Source organism: Punica granatum, chromosome 3, assembly GCF_007655135.1.
Source record: "Punica granatum isolate Tunisia-2019 chromosome 3, ASM765513v2, whole genome shotgun sequence".
In the NCBI taxonomy this organism is placed as follows: Eukaryota; Viridiplantae; Streptophyta; class Magnoliopsida; order Myrtales; family Lythraceae; genus Punica; species Punica granatum.
In genome coordinates, this window is record NC_045129.1 from 2,412,412 (window position 1) to 2,436,485 (window position 24,074).

The 24,074-nt window shown below is 37.1% G+C and overlaps 2 protein-coding genes across 3 annotated transcripts; one reads left to right on the top strand and one right to left on the bottom strand.

The window, feature by feature from the left end:
- Nucleotides 1–370: 370 nt before the first annotated feature.
- Nucleotides 371–2,658, top strand: LOC116201944. Its single transcript, XM_031533429.1, has 3 exons — nt 371–1,237; nt 2,194–2,265; nt 2,418–2,658. The coding sequence occupies exons 1-3, from the start codon at nt 680–682 to the stop codon at nt 2,418–2,420; spliced, it is 633 nt and encodes a 210-aa protein (XP_031389289.1). The 5' UTR covers nt 371–679; the 3' UTR covers nt 2,421–2,658.
- Nucleotides 2,659–21,555: 18,897 nt separating this feature from the next.
- LOC116198972 lies at nt 21,556–22,665 on the bottom strand. 2 transcript variants are annotated; one of them, XM_031529252.1, is made up of 3 exons: nt 22,507–22,665; nt 21,985–22,187; nt 21,556–21,869 (listed from the first exon to the last, which is right to left on the bottom strand). In XM_031529252.1, coding segments are annotated over exons 1-3 (318 nt in total). In that variant the 5' UTR covers nt 22,621–22,665; the 3' UTR covers nt 21,556–21,868. The 2 variants fall into 2 exon arrangements, with proteins under 2 accessions (XP_031385112.1, XP_031385111.1); XM_031529251.1 differs by having other exon boundaries at nt 21,556–22,187.
- Between the last annotated feature and the right edge of the window lie 1,409 nt (nt 22,666–24,074).

Genomic DNA, 24,074 nt, shown 5'->3' on the forward strand with positions numbered 1-24,074 from the left:
AGGAAGAGTCGGTACGAACGCGACCAAAATCGAATTTGATTTTGACTCAGATGTGATTGTCGAGTTTGTCTCTGTTTGTTTAGGTATCGGGTCAAATCTTACAGTGCTATAACCACTTCCGACCTTTTATGCGGGCCATCTCTTGTCCAGTCCGATCCATATTAGGCAATACGTGTGGCGTAATGAACGTTCTATCAATGTAATTATTTCATGAGAGCATAATTTCGTACTCTCATATCAGTGAAGCTACATATGAGACACAATATACCTACCAATTCCCACTTAAGCGAGCTACTGAACTGGTTACGCGACGAAATTTCCTTGAAAAGGGCGCATCGAGAATTCGATTCGAATAAAATTCTAGATGTAGTTAAAGTGACCAAAATATGCGTAGGAGAACGGGAACAATGTTTCCATCTTCCAGTTTTTCTTCTGGTTCGGAAAATAGAGAGAAACTCGGAACCCGAAAACCTGTTGTTTTTGTTAAAAACGGAAAACTGGAGATCGTTTTCTGCAGCGGACGCTCTCGTTTTCCGATTCTCAGAATCTGTGCAGCTGGTGAGTTGGATTGGATTACTAGATTGCGTGTAACGGTACTGTTTGGCCGCGTCCAAATAAGGCTCCGAAGCGGACTGGAGCCCCAATTCAGGGTCGCCGCATTTCGTCGACCGAGCCAAACATGACCTCCAAGCGCGAGCCCTCTCTCTCCTCCGTCCCCTACGACGCTCTCCCTCCACAGAACGTCGTCGTCCTCGTCCCCTACCCCCGCCGCCCCGGCCGCCACCGCCTCCTCAGCCGATGCCTCTACGGCGGCGCCGCTCTACTCCTCCTGGCCGTCGCAGTCTTCTTCCTCTTCCCCTCCGACCCCACCGTCCAGCTCTCCCGCATCCACCTCAACCACGTCCGCGTCAATTCCTCCCCGAGCCTGACCCTAGACCTCTCCTTCTCACTCACGATCAAGGTCCGCAACAAGGACTTCTTCTCCCTGTACTATGACTCCCTGCTGGTCTCGGTCGGGTACAGGGGGAGGGAGCTCGGGGTTGTGACGTCGGAGGGGGAGAAAATTAAGGCTAGGGGCTCGTCGTACGTGAACGCGACGCTCGATCTCGACGGCCTCGAGGTCGTGCACGATGTGATCTACTTGATTGAGGATTTGTCCAAGGGAGTTATCCCGTTTGATACGATTTCCCAGGTCGAAGGGAAGCTAGGGCTTTTCTTCTTCAGCGTTCCAATCAAGGTACTTGCTGCATCTGCTACTTCTTTGCACTTTGTGAATCGCCAATTAGCAGTTGAACTGAAGCTATGAAATTGCTGCATTTTCCGATTAAGTGATAGTGATAGCTTGTAGACTCGTTAATTTTCGCTGAATGCCGATGTTTCTAGTCAAGCTCTGGCATTTCAGTCGGAAATTTGTCTTAAATTTAGAGAATCCAATGGAAGAAAGATGGGATTTTGAGACGATCTGTAGTTGTCGTTGTTGCGTAGTTTTCACGAATGCAGGTTCGGATGTTTGTCTAACTTATGAATACTGCAAAAAATGGTAAACCTGTTGTTATTAGTTGTGAAGATCGGTTGTTGGGTTCTTGGGGGAGCTGGGATAGCTCTGAAAGTCCTTCTCTTGAAGGCAGGAGTAGGACAAATTTCTCTCCTCAATCACAAATGCAAAATTGGAAAGCACGAATGAGGTGTAGTGGAGAAGGCAGGACAATGGTAATTCTTGTAGGATCAATAGTGAGACGGGATGTGCAGTATTGGTGGTACGAATTTACTCCAGCGGAAATTTCCTTAGGTCAGTTAAATTATGTGCCAACCTTGTCCTGGATGAATAGAAGAAATGTCAAGACTTACTATGCACGATACGGCTCTGTTGTTATTGAAGCTAGAGAGTGATCGTTAGGTCGTACAATATCGAAATACTTTTTTTTTCCAAGGTAACATATGAATTGAACCTCTAGTGAAAGCTTTGTTAACCAATTCACCCCTAGAACCAGGAAGAAACTTAAAGTTACTTTTCGCTCATAAAAGCTTATCTTCTATTGGGTCTCTGTACCATGATCTAATTTGGAATTGTACTCAGCCAAGTACACATCACGGTGATCAGGTGCTTGTAATGAGTATTGATTTGTTTCAATGTCAATAGCTAGATCGAGCTCCTCTCTGATCAAGTATTTGTGCTGGTTCGCGTTGTATCAGGCAAAAGTATCCTGTGAGGTATATGTAAATACGAAGAACCAGACTATCGTCCATCAAGATTGCTCCCCTGAGGTAAGACACTCCTGGATTAATAATCACTTGTGAAGATGGCCAGATGTTGGCTCAGCATATATTTGCTGTTTTAGTTTTTCAAGTCCTTGGTGTCACTTTGTAAACAAAGACCAGCTGACCGTTCTTTTTCCTCACGTCTTTCATTGGTGCAGTGATGTTGATACCCCTAGCTTTTATGAAATTAAGGGTCCTACAACTCGGCGCATATGGAGGCTTAGGGCATTTTGTAGCAATCTTACACGCACTGCTCACTGGTGTAACTATTTATTGTTCATGCTATGTGGATAATCTCACTCTCAAATTTGAGAATAAAATCGTTTCATGTACAGACAACATAAAGTATAGAAAAACAAGTTCTTGACTGAAAAGTTTCCATCCATCCTTCCTGGTGAATTCTGCAGCCGGGCGTTATTTCCTTCTCATATTCTCTACAATTTTACTCAATTTCGGAGATTGTTTCGTACACGAGTGTCGTCCTTTGCTGGAGGCGCGTGCTTTTATGGGAGATCTATTTGCGTAGAATGTGTTTGTGCTTTCTCTAGTAAGCAATTTCTTGGGCAGAAGCTAGCTTCGCTGCATGCTGCAACACAGGATAACAACTATCGAGCGTTCAGTGGAAACCAATTTGAGCCCGACACAGGGGCGCGGGATTCACGCCCTGCTTTTAGAAACTCCCTCCTGCCATGGATTGCTAGTTTTTGCCGTAACTTCCAGGTAGGTCCGAAGCTGATAATAAGAATCAGAAGAAAATAAAATTGAAAAAAAAAAAAAAGAGTTGTTAATTCGTTGGCCAAAAAGTAAAAAATACTTATCGAATGCAATCTATTGAGCCAAAAAGTAATGGTTCGAGTGGGCATGGATCGCTGGGATGTGGCTGGCCCGAATGGAGCCTCGTCTGGCCCCCGTGTCCTGATGGGTTGGCAAGAGAGCCCCCTTCGTTTACAGCCTCGGCGGTAGATGCCGCTACGTGTTGTTTATATGATTGCTGTAAAGAGTTAAAAAGCTTTCGGTGTGGGGTTCTTCTCCTTGCGATGAGGCCAAATCCAATGAAAAGAAAGTTAAATAGGTACAAGGGGAGGAAAATTAGATCTATTCGACAAAGATGGTTTTGGGCATTCGGACTTCTAAATTTGCCTTGATGTTGAATTCGGTATTGCGATAAATGTTTATATCTATCATCTGCACCGTGTTTTTGAGCTATAGTTCTTCAAAATATGTAGATTTCATAAACTAGTGCTAGAGAGTACTGTAGGACTTCTATCAATCGTCCGCCCGCATTAAGATCTCGAGTTGTTTGTGTAAATGCAGGAATACAACATCAACCTCGATTGTGAATGAAGTTCCTATCAGGCTTAAGTAAAAGATATTATGAGAGAAATGTCACGGTTCCCGCTATACTGTATGGCTTGATGGAACAACGTATTGGAAGGGATTCAGTAATAATGCGACATTCAAATTGTAGTTTCATGCTCCAACTTCGGGATCGTATTTTTTGGGCAAAATATTTGTACTTTTTTTTTTTTTTGGTGAACAAAATATTTGTACATTAATTAGGCCATATATTTATAAATCAAGAGGTGGTGAACACCGCCTCTTGTAACATGTTATATGAGTGTCAATAAGGAAGAATGTTTGCCTGTGCCAAACTCTCCACAAATAGCAGAAGTACCACTGTTCTGTGAAAAATTAAGAAATTATGAACCTAACGTCTCTCTTTGGAAAAGGAAATATATCAATATATATATATATATATAATATATAAAAGTCGAATCACCAAATGTGAGAGCTTCATTTTTTAGCTGGGTGAGACGTATTCAGTTGCTTGAGAGGCCATTATTTTAAAACCCACAGCTCGTGATTTATTGTCTTTTTTACTGTTCAAAAAAATTAATTTTGAATGAGGAGATTCTCATAGCTATATTTTCACATTTCATAAAATTCGAATATATGTCCACTTTATTTGTATATATTGATAGATAATTATGAGTCTTTTATGAATTTGAAGTTTTTGAATATTTTAAAAAAGTCATCAAGGTACGAGATACTTTTTCAAATTCAATAAACTGAAAATTCTATAAATGATAGTCTTTAAAAAATATATTTTTACACATATATTTTCGATTGGCTTTAGTTTTTTATCCACCTTTACCGTGTATCATCTCTTTAAGGAAAATGTAATATATATATATATACAGGAAAATTTTATATATATATATACATATATACACGACTAACGTATATAAATATATTGTTGTATTTTTATAACATTAGAAGAAGTATTTATTTGATTTTTTATTTTTATTTATCCATACCATATTTGTATTAATTATATACATTTGATTATAATAAAAATAAAAATATTACCATGTAAAGCGCCATATAATGATGAAACAAAATAATGAGAAATATGAATCTTCTGTTATAATCATTTTACATAATCCTTTATCCTCTCTTATTTTCTTTTTTCTTCAGTTACAAAAGAGACTCAAGACTTAATATAATGAAAGAAAAATCTCAAATAACTAATAAAATGGCACGGATAGTCCTACTAGGTATCGGACATGCAACAGTCGAAGGCGTGTGCCACTATGCAACATCCCCTTCTATTCCCTCTTATTTTTCGGCTACAAGGATCTCTTTTTTCTGATGTTGGACTTAGTCCTTCGAATAGTTAATTTAAGTAATTATGATTTGACACCTAAATTATTAATTTATCTTACAAACTTTCATTTAGGCATCTCAATGATAATCCTTGTAATTATATTTGGTAATCCTTACCAAATGACCATGTTTCCTGAAAAGCATATGACCATGATTGCTACTTCGCAGAAAATCTATATATATAGCAAGTGGTCGGACACGTTTGTGAAATAACTGACGCACACAGCCCCAATAGTCACCAGCAACATACTCTTATCGAAGATCTTGGATCATTAAATCGCAGAACCATTGACAGCGGTTTAACCGGATCGAACATTATTTTAAGAATTATTGATGGACATGCAAGAACAGCCACGACATTGGAGGTTAAGAACACCATAAGCTTATCCCCTTTCAAGTGCTTTGGCGGGTTACATATAGTCGAATTTACGGTTTGCAAGAAGATGATTGCACATGTAGCAATGATTGCATGGGGATGTGGATCGTGGTATTGTGACAAGGAACCTGTTAAGGAGACCGATGATGCCGATTAATCTGGAGAAGAAGAAAGATACCAGGATATACAGACCTTTTAGAATTTCAAGATCGATTCTTGAAATGAGACGATATCCATCGTGTTGCCCGTCTGGCTTCTTTCTTTTCTCTTGTTCTTCCTTTATTTTCTTAATTTATTAGATATTACATTTGGTTGATAAGGCATGAACAAGATCCAATACTTCAAGAAAGGAACCCAAAAAAAAAAAAGAAGAACTTATATAATTTTTTTCGTTGATATTTGAGAATAAATGATATTGTTGAATCCTGCATTTTCGATACAAAACAAGCATTTGCTGGTATCAAAATTATAAAGCAGAAGGGGAAAAGGATGTAGATACATAACGTTCTGCCGGTGACGTCTCGGAGAAATTAGAGAAAATTATCACTGTCATCCCTTTACTTGCACCTTACCACCACTTAAATTCCTCATCAATTTTTGCCATCAATTTCGCTTAAACGTTGGGGTTCCGTCAATCAATTTAGTCCCAGCCGTCAATGTCACTAACGGATGTCTGACGTGGCTGCCTGGTTGGACAAAACGGTGTCAAAAAAATAATTTTCTAATATGACTTTCTAAAACTGTCACAGTGATCCTTTTACTTTTCTCAAGCCACCACTTTAGTCCCTCCTCAATTTTTGCCACCAATTTGGCCTAAATGTTGGAGTTTCGTCTATTAATTTCGTCATCCTCGTCAATGTCGCTAACGAATGTCTAACGTAGCTGCCTTGTTAGAAAAATGAGGTCAAAAAATTATTTTTAATCAGAGTTTCCAAAACGAAGTCGCTTTTGGTAATTTTTTTTAAAGTTATTTATTTATTTTAACGGATGAAGGGGTAGGCCCACCGGGACCTCCCCAAACCAAGGGGCAACGATCGACCGGGGAGGCCCCGATCGGTCTCCCCTCCTTCCCGAATCCCTCTGTTTAACTCTTTCGGTGAAGGTAATGCTGATGATCGAAGGAAGAGATGCATAAGCTCATTAGAGAAAAGGAGGCTGCTAGAAGGGGCCTACAGTTGAGCTACTACGATGGAGAAACACTTGAAAGAGACTGAAGAGGCGACATGAAGCTCGTTATAGTTCTTAGGAAAGGGAAATTGAGATTAGTCGTTAGAGCTGGACACGAGGCTGAACTAAGAATGACTTCAGAGCTCTTGATACTACTAATCCGTCTCCTTATCCGATTAATTAGTATCAGGAGCTCCGAAGTCATTCCCAGTTCAGCCTCGTGTCCAACTCTAACGACTAACCTCAATTTCCCTTACCTAAAAGCTATAGCGAATTTCAGGTTGCCTCTTTAGTCCCTTTTCAGTGTTCTTCCATCGTAGCAGCTCAGTCACAGGCCCTTCCGAGCAACCTCCCTCCTCTCCAACGAACTAATGCATCTCTTCCTTCAATTAGCAGCATCACCCTCACTGAAAGAGTAAAACAGAGGGATTCAAAAAAGGGGGCGAGACCGACTGGGCCCTCCCTGGCCGGCCACTGCCCCCGTGGTCTAGGGAGGTCTCGCTAGTCTACCCCTTCATCCGTTAAAGTAATAGATAAATAAATAAATAAATTTTCAAAAAACTGCCAAAAGCGACTTTACTTTAGAAACTCTGATTAAAAATAATATTTTGAAGTCATTTTCTCCAACAAGGCAGATAAGTCAGACATCCGTTGGCGACATTGATGGCAAGGACGAAATTAATAGATGGAACCCCTATGTTTGGGCTAAATTGGTGGCAAAAATTGAGGAGGGACTAAATTGGTGGCTCAAGAAAAGTAAAAGGATGATAATGATAGTTTTGGAAAGTCAGATTAAAAAATTATTTTTTTGGCACCGTTTTGTCCAACGAGGCAGCCACGTCAGACATCCGTTAGTGACATTGACGGCTGGGACTAAATTGAATGATGGAACCCCAACGTTTAAGCAAAATTGATGGCAAAAATTGATGAGGGACTTAAGTGGTGGCAAGGTACAAGTAAAGGGATGACAGTAATAGTTTTCTCGAGAAATTAGGATTGATGTTCACAAGAAACTAGGGATGGAAAAAGATGGGGAGAACTTGATGAGGATTTGTTATTCAATCAAGCCTCTGGGGGCATCAAACTAATGGTTAGGATCTTTTGTTTTTAAAAATTTATTAGCTAATTATAATTTGGTAATCTTTTCTTTTTTTGGGTGAAACCCAATCTTCTGCTTCAGATAATACTAGATTCTACCAGCGCGTAGTGCATGACGACCGTGGAAGGAAAAGAATAATTGTAAGAAAATAAAAGTAAGACTTGGTGACAAATTTTTTTTTTTAAGAAGAGGAAAACTAATATGATAAAACGTTGGATTAGGAATTTGAGAGTAGAGAGAAAAAAAATAAGAGAGATAGACTTGTGAAATGAAAGAGAGAGGACGAACAACGTAAAGTTAAATAGATAATAGAATCGTTTAACTTATCTATTTTATTTTTAATTGTATAATATATGAACTAATAATAAAGAATATATTGGATTATTTAACTATCCAATTAATTAGGAAGTAGTTACAAAACTACTCGTTTAAATAATATTATAAGATAAGATTAAAAACAAAATAATCTTAAATTGGAAATAAACTAAATAAAAATAAAAGAAATCTCATCTCCTATCTTATCTTGCCACGCTCGGCATCAGGCCCTAGCAGGCCCTCCTGGTTGGCTGGTTCCGACACTTTAATGTCGCCGTGCGACATTGGATCACAACCCCGCGTCACCAAGCCCGGCAATATGTACTGCCACGTGTCACTAATTAAGCGCTTTAATGAACCAAATATATATATATATATATATATATATATATATCCTATGCGGGATTCTATCAAAATGGGTTCCACTGAAGCAAATTAGATCGACTAAAGAGCATCCATGCTGATTCATTGTAAAATAAAGCTAACACACAGTTTCTCGTACATTGAGCATAAACAAGTTTCTCGTACGATATAGAATTTCCACCCATAGTGCTCATCGGGTTGATCTGCCCATTTTCTTCTTGTCCCAAACGTAGCGATCCGCGTGGTGGTGCCTGCAACGGAAGGATCCATTGTGCCTAGTCGGGGAACACACGCACCGCCCCTTGCTCGTGGCGGAAGCCCCACCGATACCTTTGGCTGCTCTGACCACAGTCTCGACTAATTGCAAGCCCGGTGAGCTGTTATGAGGTCTCGATGTCTGCAAAACGAACCTCTTGAGGCAGACGAACTGCCCTCCTTGTGGGTGGCACATCGATCTATCAGTTCTCTTCTTCGCGTTGTTCTTCGCCCTTTTCAATTTTTATCTAGCTGGGTGATCGATCAGATATGGGGACTCTATATATACGCATTTACATAGTGAAATCGGTGTACGAGGGCAAATTAATTATTATAAATCATGTGGGCTCCATATATAGGATGATCTGATTATAAATGATTCTTTGCTGAGTAATTAATTTATGATTATTTTGATATTATTGCATTTTCAAACGCACGTTTGTTTCATCCTTGTCCTAACAAGACAAGACGATCCATATACATATACATTAAATAATTTCTAGCCTAAGAATCTGATTTTCGAGGGGAAAAAAAATCGTTGATTATTCCATTTAATGCGCGTAACCTGTATTGAGTAATAAGATGTTCGCTCGTGATTTCCTATTGCATTATATGCGATAATTTGAATTTGCGGTGCTATGGAGGAAAATTTAGCTTGTATCGATCATCTAAGGGTAAGAGACCAGAACGACAATTGATCCACAAATGCAATCTTCACGTAACTCTCCTTTTGCTATACGAATTTTCTCGTACTAGCAAAATCATTCTTGTGCTTTACTGGTCCATTAACTACATGTATCATTTCAGCACAAATTTTCCTGCGATAATTGATAATTGATAAGAGACCAGAACGATAATTGATCGATGAATGCAATCTTCACGTAACTTTTTTTATTGTCCTGCGAGATGAAAGAAAGACATGCATGTTTTCGATACGAATTTTCTCTTAGTAGCAAAATCACTCCTGTGCTTTATTATTAGTCCATTAACTACATGTATGATTTCAACACAAACTTTCTTCTCGAAGGAGAGCAGATCAGACAGTGACTGAATTGGGCAGATATGATTCCTTTTTCAGAATAAATAGAGAAATTTTTTGTCTTTATGTTGTCTTTCTTGGAGGAGTGATGACTGGGTGCTGAGTCTGCTCCTCGTCATGTCCTAACTGAGGTTCACTTGCTCTGTCGGTTGGGGGTGTAAGAAAAGCTTGGGCGGGCGGTTCCTTTGTCTTGCTCTTGTGCTTTTACTGACACATTATTCATCCACCTCAAACATCAGATTTGACACATTTCAGCATAGTGTGACGCGGATTCAGGATTTGAATCGGGGTGGGGTCTTTTGTTAATCACGAATACAAATATAATAGTGCGATTGATTTTAGAGTTTGAGTTGAGTTGAGTTGAAATTTTAATTAGATTGTAATGATTTTGTTGTTAAATTATGAGAAAGAGTGTGAAAAAATAATGAATAGTTGAGAGATTTTAGTATTAAAAATTGAATTGAGTATAATAGAGTTATATGTGAGTTTATGTATGGGGTCCGCCTTTTTTACTTTAAAGAGTTGATTTTTGTTGTGTAGTGAGTAGAGTTAAAGTTAGAATTAAAATCTTAAAATTCGATTGCGAAACCAAACGAAGTAATTTTTCAACTTAGAGAAAAATATATGTATTTTCGTTGAAAATTGAGGCGAATGGAGTAGTTTAGCGGTAATCTTTCCTAAACTTAGTTTGTCGATGGTCGTGAATGTGGCATCTATATAAAAGAAGTCTGACTAATAATCAATAGTCTTGATGAAAGTCTCACGTGAAAAACTTAAATAGAAATCACAAGTTTACAAGAGATAGGATATCATAATTGAGTTTTTTAGTAGAAAATTGACCAAATCTCTTATAAGCTTAGAGGGTGAATATTTCACATTGTATTAGAGTACGTTTCACGTATTTGCGAACCTGTGTGAGCTCGCAAAATACCAAGTTTAATGTAGGGCAATCAAAGTGTGTCGATCAATGGCTGGATATTTTACAAGTCTTGATTACTTTTCAGTGTGCGCTATCTAGTATCTAAAAGTCCAATGAGTTATGATTAATCCAGCTTCTAGGCAGGTCGGTCCATTAAAAAGCAAATGTCTTCCGATTGTGATTTTTTTTTATTCAGAAAATTCGAATCAAAGACCATGCTTAAAGAGAGCGGATGCCAAACCACAAGAACTAATTCTACGTTGATTAATCTTGATTATTTTTGGTTTATGAATTCTTTTAGGCATGTCATCATTCCCTGCACTTTTCAATTTTGGAGGTCCACATCTTCTTTTAATGGTCCAAGTGTCCAACGTATTGAGTTAGCCTCATTTTTTCGTAAAATGCGATAAAATTAGCAGGACGGAACGAAAAGATGGAAAAGGTTGTTCGACCAAATGAGTGAATATGATGTCTCTCTAAGATATCATTAAATACCAAAAGTGATATTGTTCGTGAAAATTAGGAGGGATTATATCCCGTCGGCCCTACACATATTCTATAATTAGTAGGTAATTGCTTACGTTGCATGTGAAAGTACTTAATTTTAATCCGGAGAAGGTTATTAGTTTTTGCTTTCTTCTTTATATGTTAATAAATTAAAGCAGATAATATATTGCAAAAGTATTATGAAATTATAAGTAATACAGCTAATGGCACAATATAAAATGTTAAGGAAGAAAAAAGAAGAAGAAATTGGAACATGAATTTCAATATTTATGAATATCAACAATATAGACAAGTATAAATATTATATATATATATATATATATATTACAAAAGGAAATAGGATGACAGTTGGGTAACTTTTCTTATTTTGAAATTGCCCATTTGAGAATAAAATTACAAATTTGAACTATTTAAATTTGGATGAAGTTAAAAGGACAAGATACTAACTTTAACCACCAGTTTTCTGGCTTGTTTGGTTTCAAGATGGTATTTTAAAATCACAATTCTAACTTAACTATACCCACTACAAAACAAAATAACTCATACAAAGTCAAAGAGTGGGCCTCATTTATACAACTTTTTCCCACAACAAAACAACATAACACATACAAAGTCAAAAGTGAACCCCATTTATACCACTCAAAATCAAAATCAAAATCTAATTTCAACTTCCTATTTCTTATTTTCTCTCTTTCCCCCTCACTTTCTCTCGTTCTTTTTTCTCTCCAATCTTTTTATTATTCAATTACTTTAATTAATCATTAAAAACCTAAAAGGATAATTACATTCGATCGAGAATTTTCAACAAAAAGAAGTTATGACAAACTGTGCATAGCATGGACATGCATCTTGTATATATGGAAAAAATTTCAATATGGATGACATGAAAACAACTAATGAGAAAATTCTCTCTCTAGATATGAATTTAAGGCCTAATCATGGGAAATTAATTGTTTGATCCCTCACATCGGCAGATCGGCAGACCAACTTTTTGGCAGAGAAACTATTTTCCTTTGCAAAATTCTTTAAGGGGCTGTTTTCAGACTTCGGATTCGGAAACGGTAATGGAAATGGAATAGGACAGGATTGCAAGCAGAATAATAAAATTTGATTTTTGTTTGATTTTAGCTTAGAATCGAAATTGGATACTTTCTAATTCTTTTTATAAATATCTGTTTAAAATTAATATATTCGTGATAATTATGAGTTGCAGAAGCGGGAAGTTAGTTGAGATTTTCATGAAATTATAGCGTTAAAATTTTGATTCCTACCTCTGATTCCCTGACTATATGAGGGTTTTCTAAATCCGGTTGTTGGGGGAGATGGACTGTTGTATCTAAGGCAATTGGAATCGAATTTTTGGTTAACAAACATCAATAATCAGAATCAATGATTCCGTATCCGATTTCAGGGGATTTTCATAACAAAACAAATGGCCCCTAAGTTCTAACATTAACTTATCCAGTCGGTTTGTGCTCCGATTCATAGACTTCAAGTGCTACAGTGTTTCCGAAAGCGTGAGTTCTTTCCCTTACCATATGATGTCAATGTTTGCCCTACTATTTAAGTCACACACACACACATATATATGTATGTATGTATGTATGTATGTATGAAAGAGTTGGTGTCTTACTGTAGTTACTTTTTGTATAATTTGATGACATTATCCTCAAAATCTCACTCTCCATCGAATAAAAACAAAATAAATCACCAATCTAAAGGATAAAATGATGATATGACAATATAACTTTTGTCCTCTAAACAAATGTTCTCTCTCTTTTATCTAGCTCACCACGTGGCCCTCTTTCACTCTCACTCTCTCCCTGCTTTTTCTCTCGTAATTTTTCTCTTTCGTAAAGCCCCTCACTTTTCTTTACTTTCTTTTAACTCCCATAATTGTCATTTATCAAATTGAGTTCATGTAATCCCATGCGTAGCACAACATGGGTGAAGAGTGTTATATTAAAGAGGAAATGCTACAATGTTTCCCAAATGTGCTCACGAGAGAGATCAAGACGAAGCCAAATGACTAAAGATAAAAAACCGGCAGTTAATAGGAATCCATCTTGTGCAAGTATCCACAAATGTAGAAGAAATGAGCAACCACACGATTGAGAAAGAATTGCCCAAAAAAATTCATTCTTTTCCCATCTTCATTACGGTTAAAATAATAATTACTTAAACTACTATTCAAACTCACTCGCGAAGGGGATAGAGTAAGAAAGGTTTCCTTCATATTACTTTTTCCACTGATGAAGACTCGCACATGGTAAAGCAAGTCAATTGGGATCTCCATCATGACAACATCAAACAAATCATTACAGAAAGAAAAAAAAATGGAAGCTGTCAAACAAATATTCAGGATATCCAAGATGAATGTAACAGCCCACGGTCGATTCGTACAATTTATAGGGATAATATCAATTCACATTACGCCCTGATAACTATTGACACACAATATTAGGACACTGAACACCGTCAAGTAATACAACATCACCTGAAGGAATATCATTCGCTACAAATAATAAATGTTAACATCTATATATCTTCAATTAGATAAAATAATATAACATCTGATGCTCTGTTGAAATAAAAGCTAATAACTTGGTATGCTATTACACGAAATGAAACTGTTATACTGGCAAGTGGAAATTACAAAAAACCAACCTCCTACGACACAAACTGATCAATTTGTCTTGAATCTTCTTCTGAACATTTCACCAAATTGATTATGAAATCTGTAACTTCTTGACCTCTTGTGCAAGTAAATTACACAATTAGCAGATCTAAGAGATAATTCTCCAACTGTAAATCCCAATATCCACTTCCCAAAAGTGTCATCCCTCCGATCATGACCCAAGTGTCCCCCCTAATTCCACAATATATGTATATATATATATATGTGTGTGTGTGTGTAGCCATAAAAGCCTCAAGATCACTAAATTTATACCGTGCTAAGAGATAAATTCTTTAGTGGCTATTGTCATGATTTTTAGTTGAAAATCGCTAGGCTTTGCCTTGGCCAAAAAAAAATATAAATGAAAACATTTTGAGGCCCATGCCCATCCAATGCATGCTAAATGAAACTCATGAAAATACTATAGCATTAGGATAATACTATGAATTGGGATGCATTGCTTGCAACAAACACGAGGCACTTTTTTCAATAATATCATAAGCATGTTTTTGACAGTAGGAAGAAATAGTCTTTAGTAAAATGCTAATGAAATTAGAGGTCCAGGGAAAAACAAAGTTAATCTTTTGGCGGACGACAAGTCGGTTCCAATAATAAGTAATGAAGTTGTACTAATAACTTACTTAGTACATACCACAATATAAATCACATATATCATTGTTATAGAAAAATGCTATAGATAAAAATCAGTCAATTGATTTGGCATATAATGAATATAATTTCCCTACCCTTAAAGGCAAACATTGCAAAAGGCCCTTAAGGTAAATTTTAAAAAAAGAGAGACCGAGATCATGTAAAAGCAGTCAATAATACAGCATACAATTAGGTATCCACTCCTTCAAATACGTATTGGATTACTACACTTGAGTTGGAAAACAAAGAGCATAATTCCATAATTAAAAAGAGCTAATCTTGATCAAGGTAAGCAAAACTAGACTCATCTACAGAAACAATTAAAAAAAAAGGCATCTTGATGCTAAGCAATTGACGGAGATGTACAGAACAGTGATTGAGCAATCTCAGATTTAGAGGTGTAAAAGTCGGATCATATGCTCAGGCCGACTAAGAGAAGCGCGTACCTAAGACTTCAATGAAATCGTGCAAAAGCAATCGGCAGCTGCAGAAATCAACTAGTTGCATACTCGGTCAAATCCATATTAGAATGCTTTACACGAGTTGGAAAATGAAGAGCACTGTCGCAAGACTGTAAGGAACTAATCCCGATTTAGATAAGGCAAAATTGCACAGGTCCACAACAACCGTTCTGAAAACGGGCAGCCTAGAAATGGTTAGCAAACTGACAGTAAGATTAGAGTAAGCTCTGTATTCGAAAGTGAAAATTTTTCATGGCTACTAAGAGAAGCATATCATCGAAAAACTATTGGGCAAAAAATGAGATTTTACGTCGAGCAACAACTATTGCAATTGTGAAGCAAAATACTTATAATAGCCTATTGAATCCACTATTTGAAGGAAAATAAACTATAAATAATATATGTATAGACAGGTTCGGCAGGAGATGACTGCTGGGAGGGCGGGAGACATCTCTGGAGGCGGCAGAATCAGTGATCGGTGTTGTTCCTTCAGTATGGTGCCTTTTAGAAAGAGAGAGGGTATATTTGAAATAATATAACATTGATAGGGACAATTTTGGTAGATAAATGTGGAGAAGCAGAGGAGCCAACCTCGTACTTTTATATTTAGTATAGACATAGATATGGATGATGTGGCACATGACCACTTTTTCTCTTAAGAAAATTCGATGTAACTGAGCATTTAGATTAAAATAAAATAGAGAAGAAAGGACAATAATTGCAAATACAGAATATCGAATGGTAGGCATTGTGATGCTTATAATCAATTAGAACTTAAAAACATTGGACCAAGACCCCTACTTTATGTTCTGACATGATCCATTGTAGGGTCCTTTTGGCATCATCACAGGATCAAGGCCACGTAATTAAGTTCTAATTAGCAAGAGCTTACAATAATTATTTGTATTGGATTAATCCTTCTAGAATTAATAAATAAATAACGGATGGACGTACTGCACACATTTACGTAGCACGTGCGTTGGATTAAGCTATATGAGTTGTGACCAATAATATATAATAACAAGGATGAATTCAGAAGGGCCAGGAGTGATAATCGCTCTACCTAAAATTTTAATATGATATGAAAAATCGTAAATTTTTTTTTCATATTTAATGAAATTATTTATATTCGATACTCTAATTCGGCAGACCAAGGACTCACTCCCGACCAAAATTCTGGGCTCGTCCTTGTATTGTAGGAGATTGTCCCATCAATATTCACTGGTACGTGTTCCTTTCACATCAATGTTCACTGTTACGTGTTCTTTTGTAGTAAGTACGGATTGAAAGCGGACTTGCTGGAGAAATATTATTCAGAGATCTGATCTTTAGGCATTGCTGATTGGGTACTTGGTGCGCCTTTGATTATACAATATAGACTTACATACGATATGCTAGACAAATTCATATGCTATATTATTCAAGTAAAATATTATCTATATCCCATTATGGAACATATTATGTGATATGATTTCAATAATTAAAGGAATCTTTTTATGTTTTAGGGTTAATTTCATAAATAATCATCTAACTTTTATTTTTTTTCAAATCTAGCAGTAATTCTTTTTTTCCTCAAATCTAGCATAGTCCAAATTTAACATTCATTTCTAGTCCTAGTCCGTCAATTTTTCTGACATGGCATGATAATGACTGGTGACGTGACTAATGATTTTTAAGCTCTAATAAGACAACAACACGTGGACTTGTGGTCCCATTAGCTTTTTTAAAAAGACCCTAATATTTCTTATATTTTAAATTTGACCCCATAATCTTGTCTCTTTTCTCTCTTAGCACACCTACTGGTGGAGCTGTGCCCGAAAGAGGAGGCGGAAGGAAGAAGGAAGAGACGTCGGCAACAGAGTCAAGGGTCGAGGGAGCCCCCAGCCGGGTCGGCCTCCCTCCTCTTTCCCTCTGTTTTTTTATTGAAAAACATTATGTTTCAATTATTGGCCCTCGTGTGATTATTGCCTTAGGTATGGAAAACTTCGATTTTTTTCCATCTTCCTCATAGACTCAATATATCACAAAGATCAATTTAATAATTTTAAAAAATAAGTGGGTCCTGAAATTGTTTTAAGCCATTCAAAGCACATCCCAGTTCTTCCTCAGTTGCAGTCCATAAAATGTCGATAAGATATAGTGAAAGTGATATTACACTTAAATTCTAATAAGACCACCTTTTCTGTTTTTAAACTCCTAAATTCTAGAATTATTGATTAGCTCTTTTTTTTTTTGGTGCAATTTAAGTAAACAGTATAAGCATGAGATTATCAACAATAAAGAGTGGGGTCACGGTTTTCCTGTTCATGTGCCGGATTAAGAGGAATTTTCTTTTTCTTATTTTAGTTCTTTGAAAATAGGAGAATAAATTAATTAAAGAGTTTATAATAAGGTAAAATATTAGGGAAAAAAGACGAAAAGGAAAAGAAAAGCGAAGATAAATTAGAAAATAATTGCCCACGAGATAACAAGAAAATTATATATTAATATTAGATTCGATTACCTTATTAAGAAGAATGACGACCTAATTAAATTCAAAATAACTGCTCGAGATATTAGAATTTTCAGTCGAGAATCGAACTTGCCTAAAGTTTCATTTTTGACATTAAATTTTAACTAGATTATATAAGATATGACAAGAATGAAATATGTTCATCGCATATACTGAAGAAATACATATATACATATTTATATTTATATAAATAAAATATTCGAGATGCATGTGATCCAAAGAAATTAATAATTGATGCGTATCATGCTATATATTCCTTTAATTTGAGCTCAAATAATCTATTTACATGCATCATCATTAAAACCGTGGGGGAAAAATAAAATAAAATTCAACATGCATGTACGGAAGGAAACATATAATATTATACCTTAAATAATTCATCATTAGGAAAATAAGAAAAAAACAAAAATCACTGGAAAGCCGTATGTACACATGAATTTACTTGATAACATATCACGACAAATGGTTATTCGACAGGAACGCGTAGCTATATGTGTGTTATCGTTATTCTCCAGTGGATTTAACCTCCGATCTCATGCTGACTCGATGGACTTCGGAGATATCGATGATGAGGAGGAGGAAGATGAGGAAGATGAGGAGGAAGAAGAAGAGACCGCGGTGCCGGAGTTGCCGTTTCTAGCAGGCATCGAATTCGAGCGCTTCATCCAGGCAGATGACTTAGAGCGGTGGAACCGGCACCGGAATGAGCCCTGGTGGGTGGTAGGAGAGCAGAGGCATTGACCTCCTCCCTTCGGCAATTCGGCATCACCGGAGAGGCCCTCCGGGGATGTGTTGACGGTGATTCCGCCTTGTGGTGATGCCATTTGCTCCCCTTTCTTATCCTCCTTTTTTTCTTGGATTGTAGAGAGAGAGATTTTGCAAGGTATGGGAAGATTTTAGCTTCTCTTTGCTTTTTGTAGTGAGAGTGCAAGGGGGATAAAGTGGGAGAGGGAGAGGTCATGAATGGAAAATTGGAATCAAGTGGTTTTTATTTTTATTCTTATTTTTTTGGTAATTTATTTATTAATTCCATACTTGTTGCTTGTCCATTTGCGTAACTACCAGAGAAAAAAAAATCCTTCAATAATTATGAAGGCTAGAAAAGCACTCGCAATTACTAAATTTCTTTTTACTATATATATGATGATTGCTTCTAAAAATATACACAAATCAATTTAAAAGCTTATATAAAACGGTGCAGCCCACCTAGTAATAACTTTTGGATCTCAACTAGATAATTTTACCTTAAATGATATGATAAGAAAAAATTAATAAGAATTCCTTAATAAAAAATAATTATAATAATTATTTGAATTATTAGCACCAAGTGTCGAGTTTCATGTAATTTAATTGGTGCTTTCTCACGTCACATGACGAGATAGAATCAACTAATAACTTCTCGTATAGTATAGTTATAATTCCTAAGTTTCTATTTTTATTTTGGTTATATGATGTCATGGTGATCTGATCTTGTCTTCATTATTGATTGGCAAGAAGGTAAGGCATGTCCACCTCCTTTTCCAGATCAAATTACTGGCAGGAAATTCTTGCAAGTTTTAAATACCAACATAGTCTTAGGAAAAAATTCACGGGTCCACTTCGAACTCCGATTTATTCACAACTCAAAAGTTTAAGTCAATAGATTACTATATCATTATCTTTTATAAACCTATGAATTTCCTTTTAACTTTTTCATGTGAGATTACCTTCAATACCTACCTTCACCATTCTCCATATTGGAGAGAAACCGTCCCAACACATGGGCTCTCGATCTCTGTGGATTGAGCTATATATGTGTACAATTGACATATCAACCCTAGTAAATAAAAATACATAAATCTACATGGATTTGTTTGAGTAATTTCGTATTTGTTTCTCTTAAACAAGATTTCGAATTTGAATATTGTGAATGGAGAAAATCAACGATCGGTAGAGTTTTTATCTCTTAATGAACTGACGTGCTTCAAATTTCGATTTTCTTTTTTGTAGGGCTTCGAATATCTATATTAATCGGAACTTATTAAACTTTCGAATATTAGCTGGTATATATATTTTTTTTAAAAAAACAAGAGATATAGTTAATAGTCATTTAATGTACATCTCGAGTTTTCTATTAGATATAAGTGAGATGCATACGATGGATTGATCAATAAGTGACAAGGAATCTTGTCATCGGATAACGTTGTTTCCATGACAATGATAGAGTAGGGCTGCATATTGCATTGCATGATAGGAAAGTTACCAGCCTTTTGTCATGAAACTATTCGAATACATCAGATAGCCCCTTGCAACAAATGGCCTCCACTCGAGCGAATTATCATGTCATACATACTTTCTATTTGTCCTTTTTTAAAAAAAAATACTTTTCCAATACGCAAAATGAATAGAAGCATTTTATGTTCGCGTGTCGGTGGCTGCATGAAGTGGATGAGGTTTTCCGCGAGATACTGTCGTCGCCAATTGACACGTAGCCTATCCCCTCTTCTTTTTTCCATTAATAAATAAATAAATAAATAAATTATCGTTATCGAAAAAAATTAATTAATTGATTATACTTTAATGTTCGAGTAACATAATTACCATGAGTTTATATGAGACTTTGGTACCAATAAACACTTATAAGTATGAGTTTTTAAGTGGATATGAGTTCAGATTCGCATTAGCCTAATGTAAATTTAATAGTACCCAACATGAAAAACCTTCTTCCACGAGCTGGCAAGATATCATGTGTGTGTGTATCTATACACACACCTTCGCGTGGCAGTTCGAGTCACTATATAACATATGGTAATGAGTCCAAAATAATTGGAGGGCATGGTATGGGCATTTCCCGTGGTCCATGAGTATATCACTACTATCTACTCGGACCGCACCCCTATGCTTTATATATGCTCTCTCCCAACTTGTCATTTTCTCAATAATGGCTTTCTTTGATTACGAAGGCACACATGGCATGATCATAGATAGGAGCAAGGAAATAAAGAGACATAAAGACATCAAAATCCAATTGGGCTTGGATAATATTATCCGGCCGATAACTTATGTATTCTCTGAAGTCTAGATATTATTGTACTACAGAAATATGGGCTCAAGGCGTAGACCCATTCTGTTAGATCATTATTCACGGCCCATAAAAAATTGGGCCCATTTGGGCCTGGACCCGTAGATTGCCATTTCGGGCTCGTCTTGAAATTACGTCTCATGTGCTTATATATTGAACTTCAACAAGTATTATCTGCATCATGTTATGATAAATTGAACCGTGGAAGAATTCTACAAGCAAAAGTCCACGTGTTATCGTAGTCAAGCTTATATCTTACTTGTACCAAATTATGAAATCACGCATAGAATTCTTCTAACAAACGGGGCGTTGAATTATTGAACTATACGCTCATATCGCGCCGAGTTTAGTTCATTATTTATCCGTCAGCTCAAACTTTTGAGTTGAATTTGCCTCTGACCACTCATAAGCTTAATGGAAATTGCACGTATATTTATTATTTCACCAATGCAAGCTACAGTGTTTCCCAGAAGTAGGCAGAGGTAAAAGAATTCTACAAGCTAAAGTTCACGTGTTATCATAGTCAAGCTTATATCTTACTTGTACCAAATTATGAAATCACATATAGAATTCTTCTAACAGACGGGGCGTTGAATTATTGAATTGTTCGCTCACATCCGTCGAGTTTAGTTTATTATTTATCTGTCAGCTCAAATTTTTGAGTTGAATTTGCCTCTGACCACTCATAAGCCTAATGGAAATTGCACGTATATTTATTATTTCACCAATGCAAGCTACAATGTTTCCCAGAAGTAGGTAGAGGTAAAAGAATTCTACAAGCTAAAGTTCACGTGTTATCATAGTCAAGCTTATATCTTACTTGTACCAGATTATGAAATCACATATAGAATTCTTCTAACAGACGGGGCGTTGAATTATTGAACCGTTCGCTCATATCGCGTCCAGTTTAGTCTATATTTATCAGTCATCTCAAACTTTTGAGTTAAATATTCAACTAACCACTCATAAGTCTAATGGAAATTCTACGTATATTTGGTGTGTTTAGTTTTAGAGTTGAATTTTGATTTCAATTGGGCTGTAATAATTGTTTTGTTAAATTATAAGAAAAAATGTGAAAAAATAATGAATAATTGAGAAAATTTAGTATAAAAAATTTAATTGAGTGTAATGGAGGTGTATGTGAATTTATGTATGTGCCTCACCTTTTTAACTTTGAAGAGTTGATTTTTGTTGTGTAGTGAGTAAAGTTAAAATTTTAAAATTCGATTGCGAAAACAGACGGAGTATTATTATTTCACCAATGCAAGTTACAATGTTTCCCAGAAGCAGGCAGAGGTAAAAGAATTCTACAAGCTAAAGTGCACGTGTTATGATAGCCGACCTTTATACTTACTCCTACCAAATAATGGAGTCGCCCGGCAGACCGAGCGTTGAGTTGAATAACTGAACGTTCCATGGAATGCAGCCAACCGGAAAAGTTTGATCGAATCCAACCAGCTGCAGAGTCCCTCCCAAACTCGATCGACGGCGCGTTTCTGATTTTCCTAGTAGCCAAGAGGAGTAACTGTATGTGCATTCCTCTGCTCTCAAGCGATCGACATGGGAGGAAAACATTCGAAATCCGAACATGATCAGAGGCTCGATCAAATTGACAACTTGCAATGTGCTGTTGATCACTAGTGTTGTGTTTTTTACCAAAAGCATCTGAGGAAATTGATGAGGAAGTGGAAGAGGTGGTTATCGCGGTCGAGGAAGTCGTGTCGGACCATTCTCACCAGCACGCTGTTCTCTGGCAGCAGCTCCCCGTAGTAGAGAATCGTCGTGATGGCGGCCACTGGTTGCCCTAGCAGTGTCGCCATTAGCCGGATCAGTGACCGGAGCATCAATGGTGCCACCGTCTGCCCAGAATTGAAACAAATAGAAACAAGGCATCAGCTCGCAAGCATAAGCATAACCTGCCGGCTGCAAACCCGCCAGGTTAGCTGAGGCAAATAAAGGAGCAGAATGAGACGTGGAGACGCATTTTAATGCGGAGTATGGATATATATGGGAACATCGAGTGCATACAACAACTATCGCATCGATAGGAACTGGCATACTTTAGCCTGGCCAGAACCAATAACGTGCTATAGCAGCAGTATGAAGCCCCGGGATGATCAGAACATCTCGGTTTTGCATCAGGCCAGAGAGAATCGAAGGTCTTGCTGCTGTGCTTACCATGGCCGATTTCCGATGAGACCAGAGGCTGAGAGGAAGAAAGCCGGATAAGAGACTGCCAAAGAGGGAGATTCTGGCGCGTTTTGTTAATAAGGTAAGGTCAAGGTAATTCATTTGAGTTTGGGAGAGTTGGGAAAGGGAAGTGTTTACATGAGAAGTTAGGTGAGGGCGTACTGTCAAAGGCCTTCGCTGTCACCTAACATTCCGATAAGCTTACATTAGGCTCGGGGACGACATCTGAAGGCCAAACATAAGAAGCCAAATGGATTACGAGAAAATATTTTACGAGGGCGTTCATTCTTCGCTTATCGTGAATAATACTCATGATATTTACTCAACTCTAATTCGTGGCCTAATCAGGCTTACAGAATTTGCTAAGTTTTGGTTAATCATTTGCCATTTATGCACCGCATGACGAATCGTAACACTTATCCAACTGCTAATCCTTAATTTCATCCAATCCGTCCCACGGTACGTACTTTCTCTAGTTCATTGATTCTGTCATAGCCCTTGAATTGAAATTCTGGTAGTAGAAAGGTAAGGATACGTCACTCTATCTCGTTTGTTAGTTAGCAGCCAATAGCCATAGCTGGAAAGACTGGTGATTGCAGGTGGAGATACTATAATATTCAGTCACACGTCCAATGGAACGTCGAACCCAAATCCGAATTATTAGACGGGAAGGTAGACCATACACATCATGTGGATTCGCATGGCCGGTAATGCGCATAAAAACTATCGGGCCTCCAGAAGGATAGTAACATAAGAAGAAGGCTAGTCCATTCGCATGTTTCCCAATTCTATAACGAGTATATGTTACGCTATTCATCAGTAATCTCCTTGCGTACGATAAATGAATGGTCGACCAGTATTCCTTCGGGAAGAGCAAATTCATGCATGGACTATACACTTATTTGGGGTAGGGGGGGCCTAGGACATGAGGTGGAGAAGACAGGCCCAAATGAGGGCCCATAGTTGACCCAGTAAGTTGAGGCCCAAAAACCTAGGTTGGGCCCATAATTTGGGCCCAGATGACTCATATAGGACGACTGCAGGAGGAAAAGCACACATATGTTGGGCTAACACCGTGATGACAGCGATGAGAATATATTGGGTGAGTAATACAAACTTCACTCGTAAATAACAAATGTTTCACTATATAATTCTTTTTTTTTTCTTATTTTACACGTGTCATTCGGGGATAGAGGTTTACACAACCAAATGGTTGTGTATTATTTACTCAATATTTTCTCGCCAGGGATGTCGGAATTAATTGTGTATAGCATATATACAAATGATTTCCTTTGGAAAGCTTCCGCTTGCAGCGACACATAGAAAGTCAAGAGGACTTCTCTTCAATAGCGTCAAGAGAGAGCAAACGATTGACGAAAGTTACCGATGCTCGAATCTCAGATTTTAATGATCGTCTCCCACCTAGTGGATCGTCAAACAAGAAGGCCACAAAACATTATCTGGACACGATCACACCCATCTCGAGCGTGACACGATCCGGCTTATCCTTATTAAGATACACGAGATTATAATAATATGGTAGTGTAGCTACATGT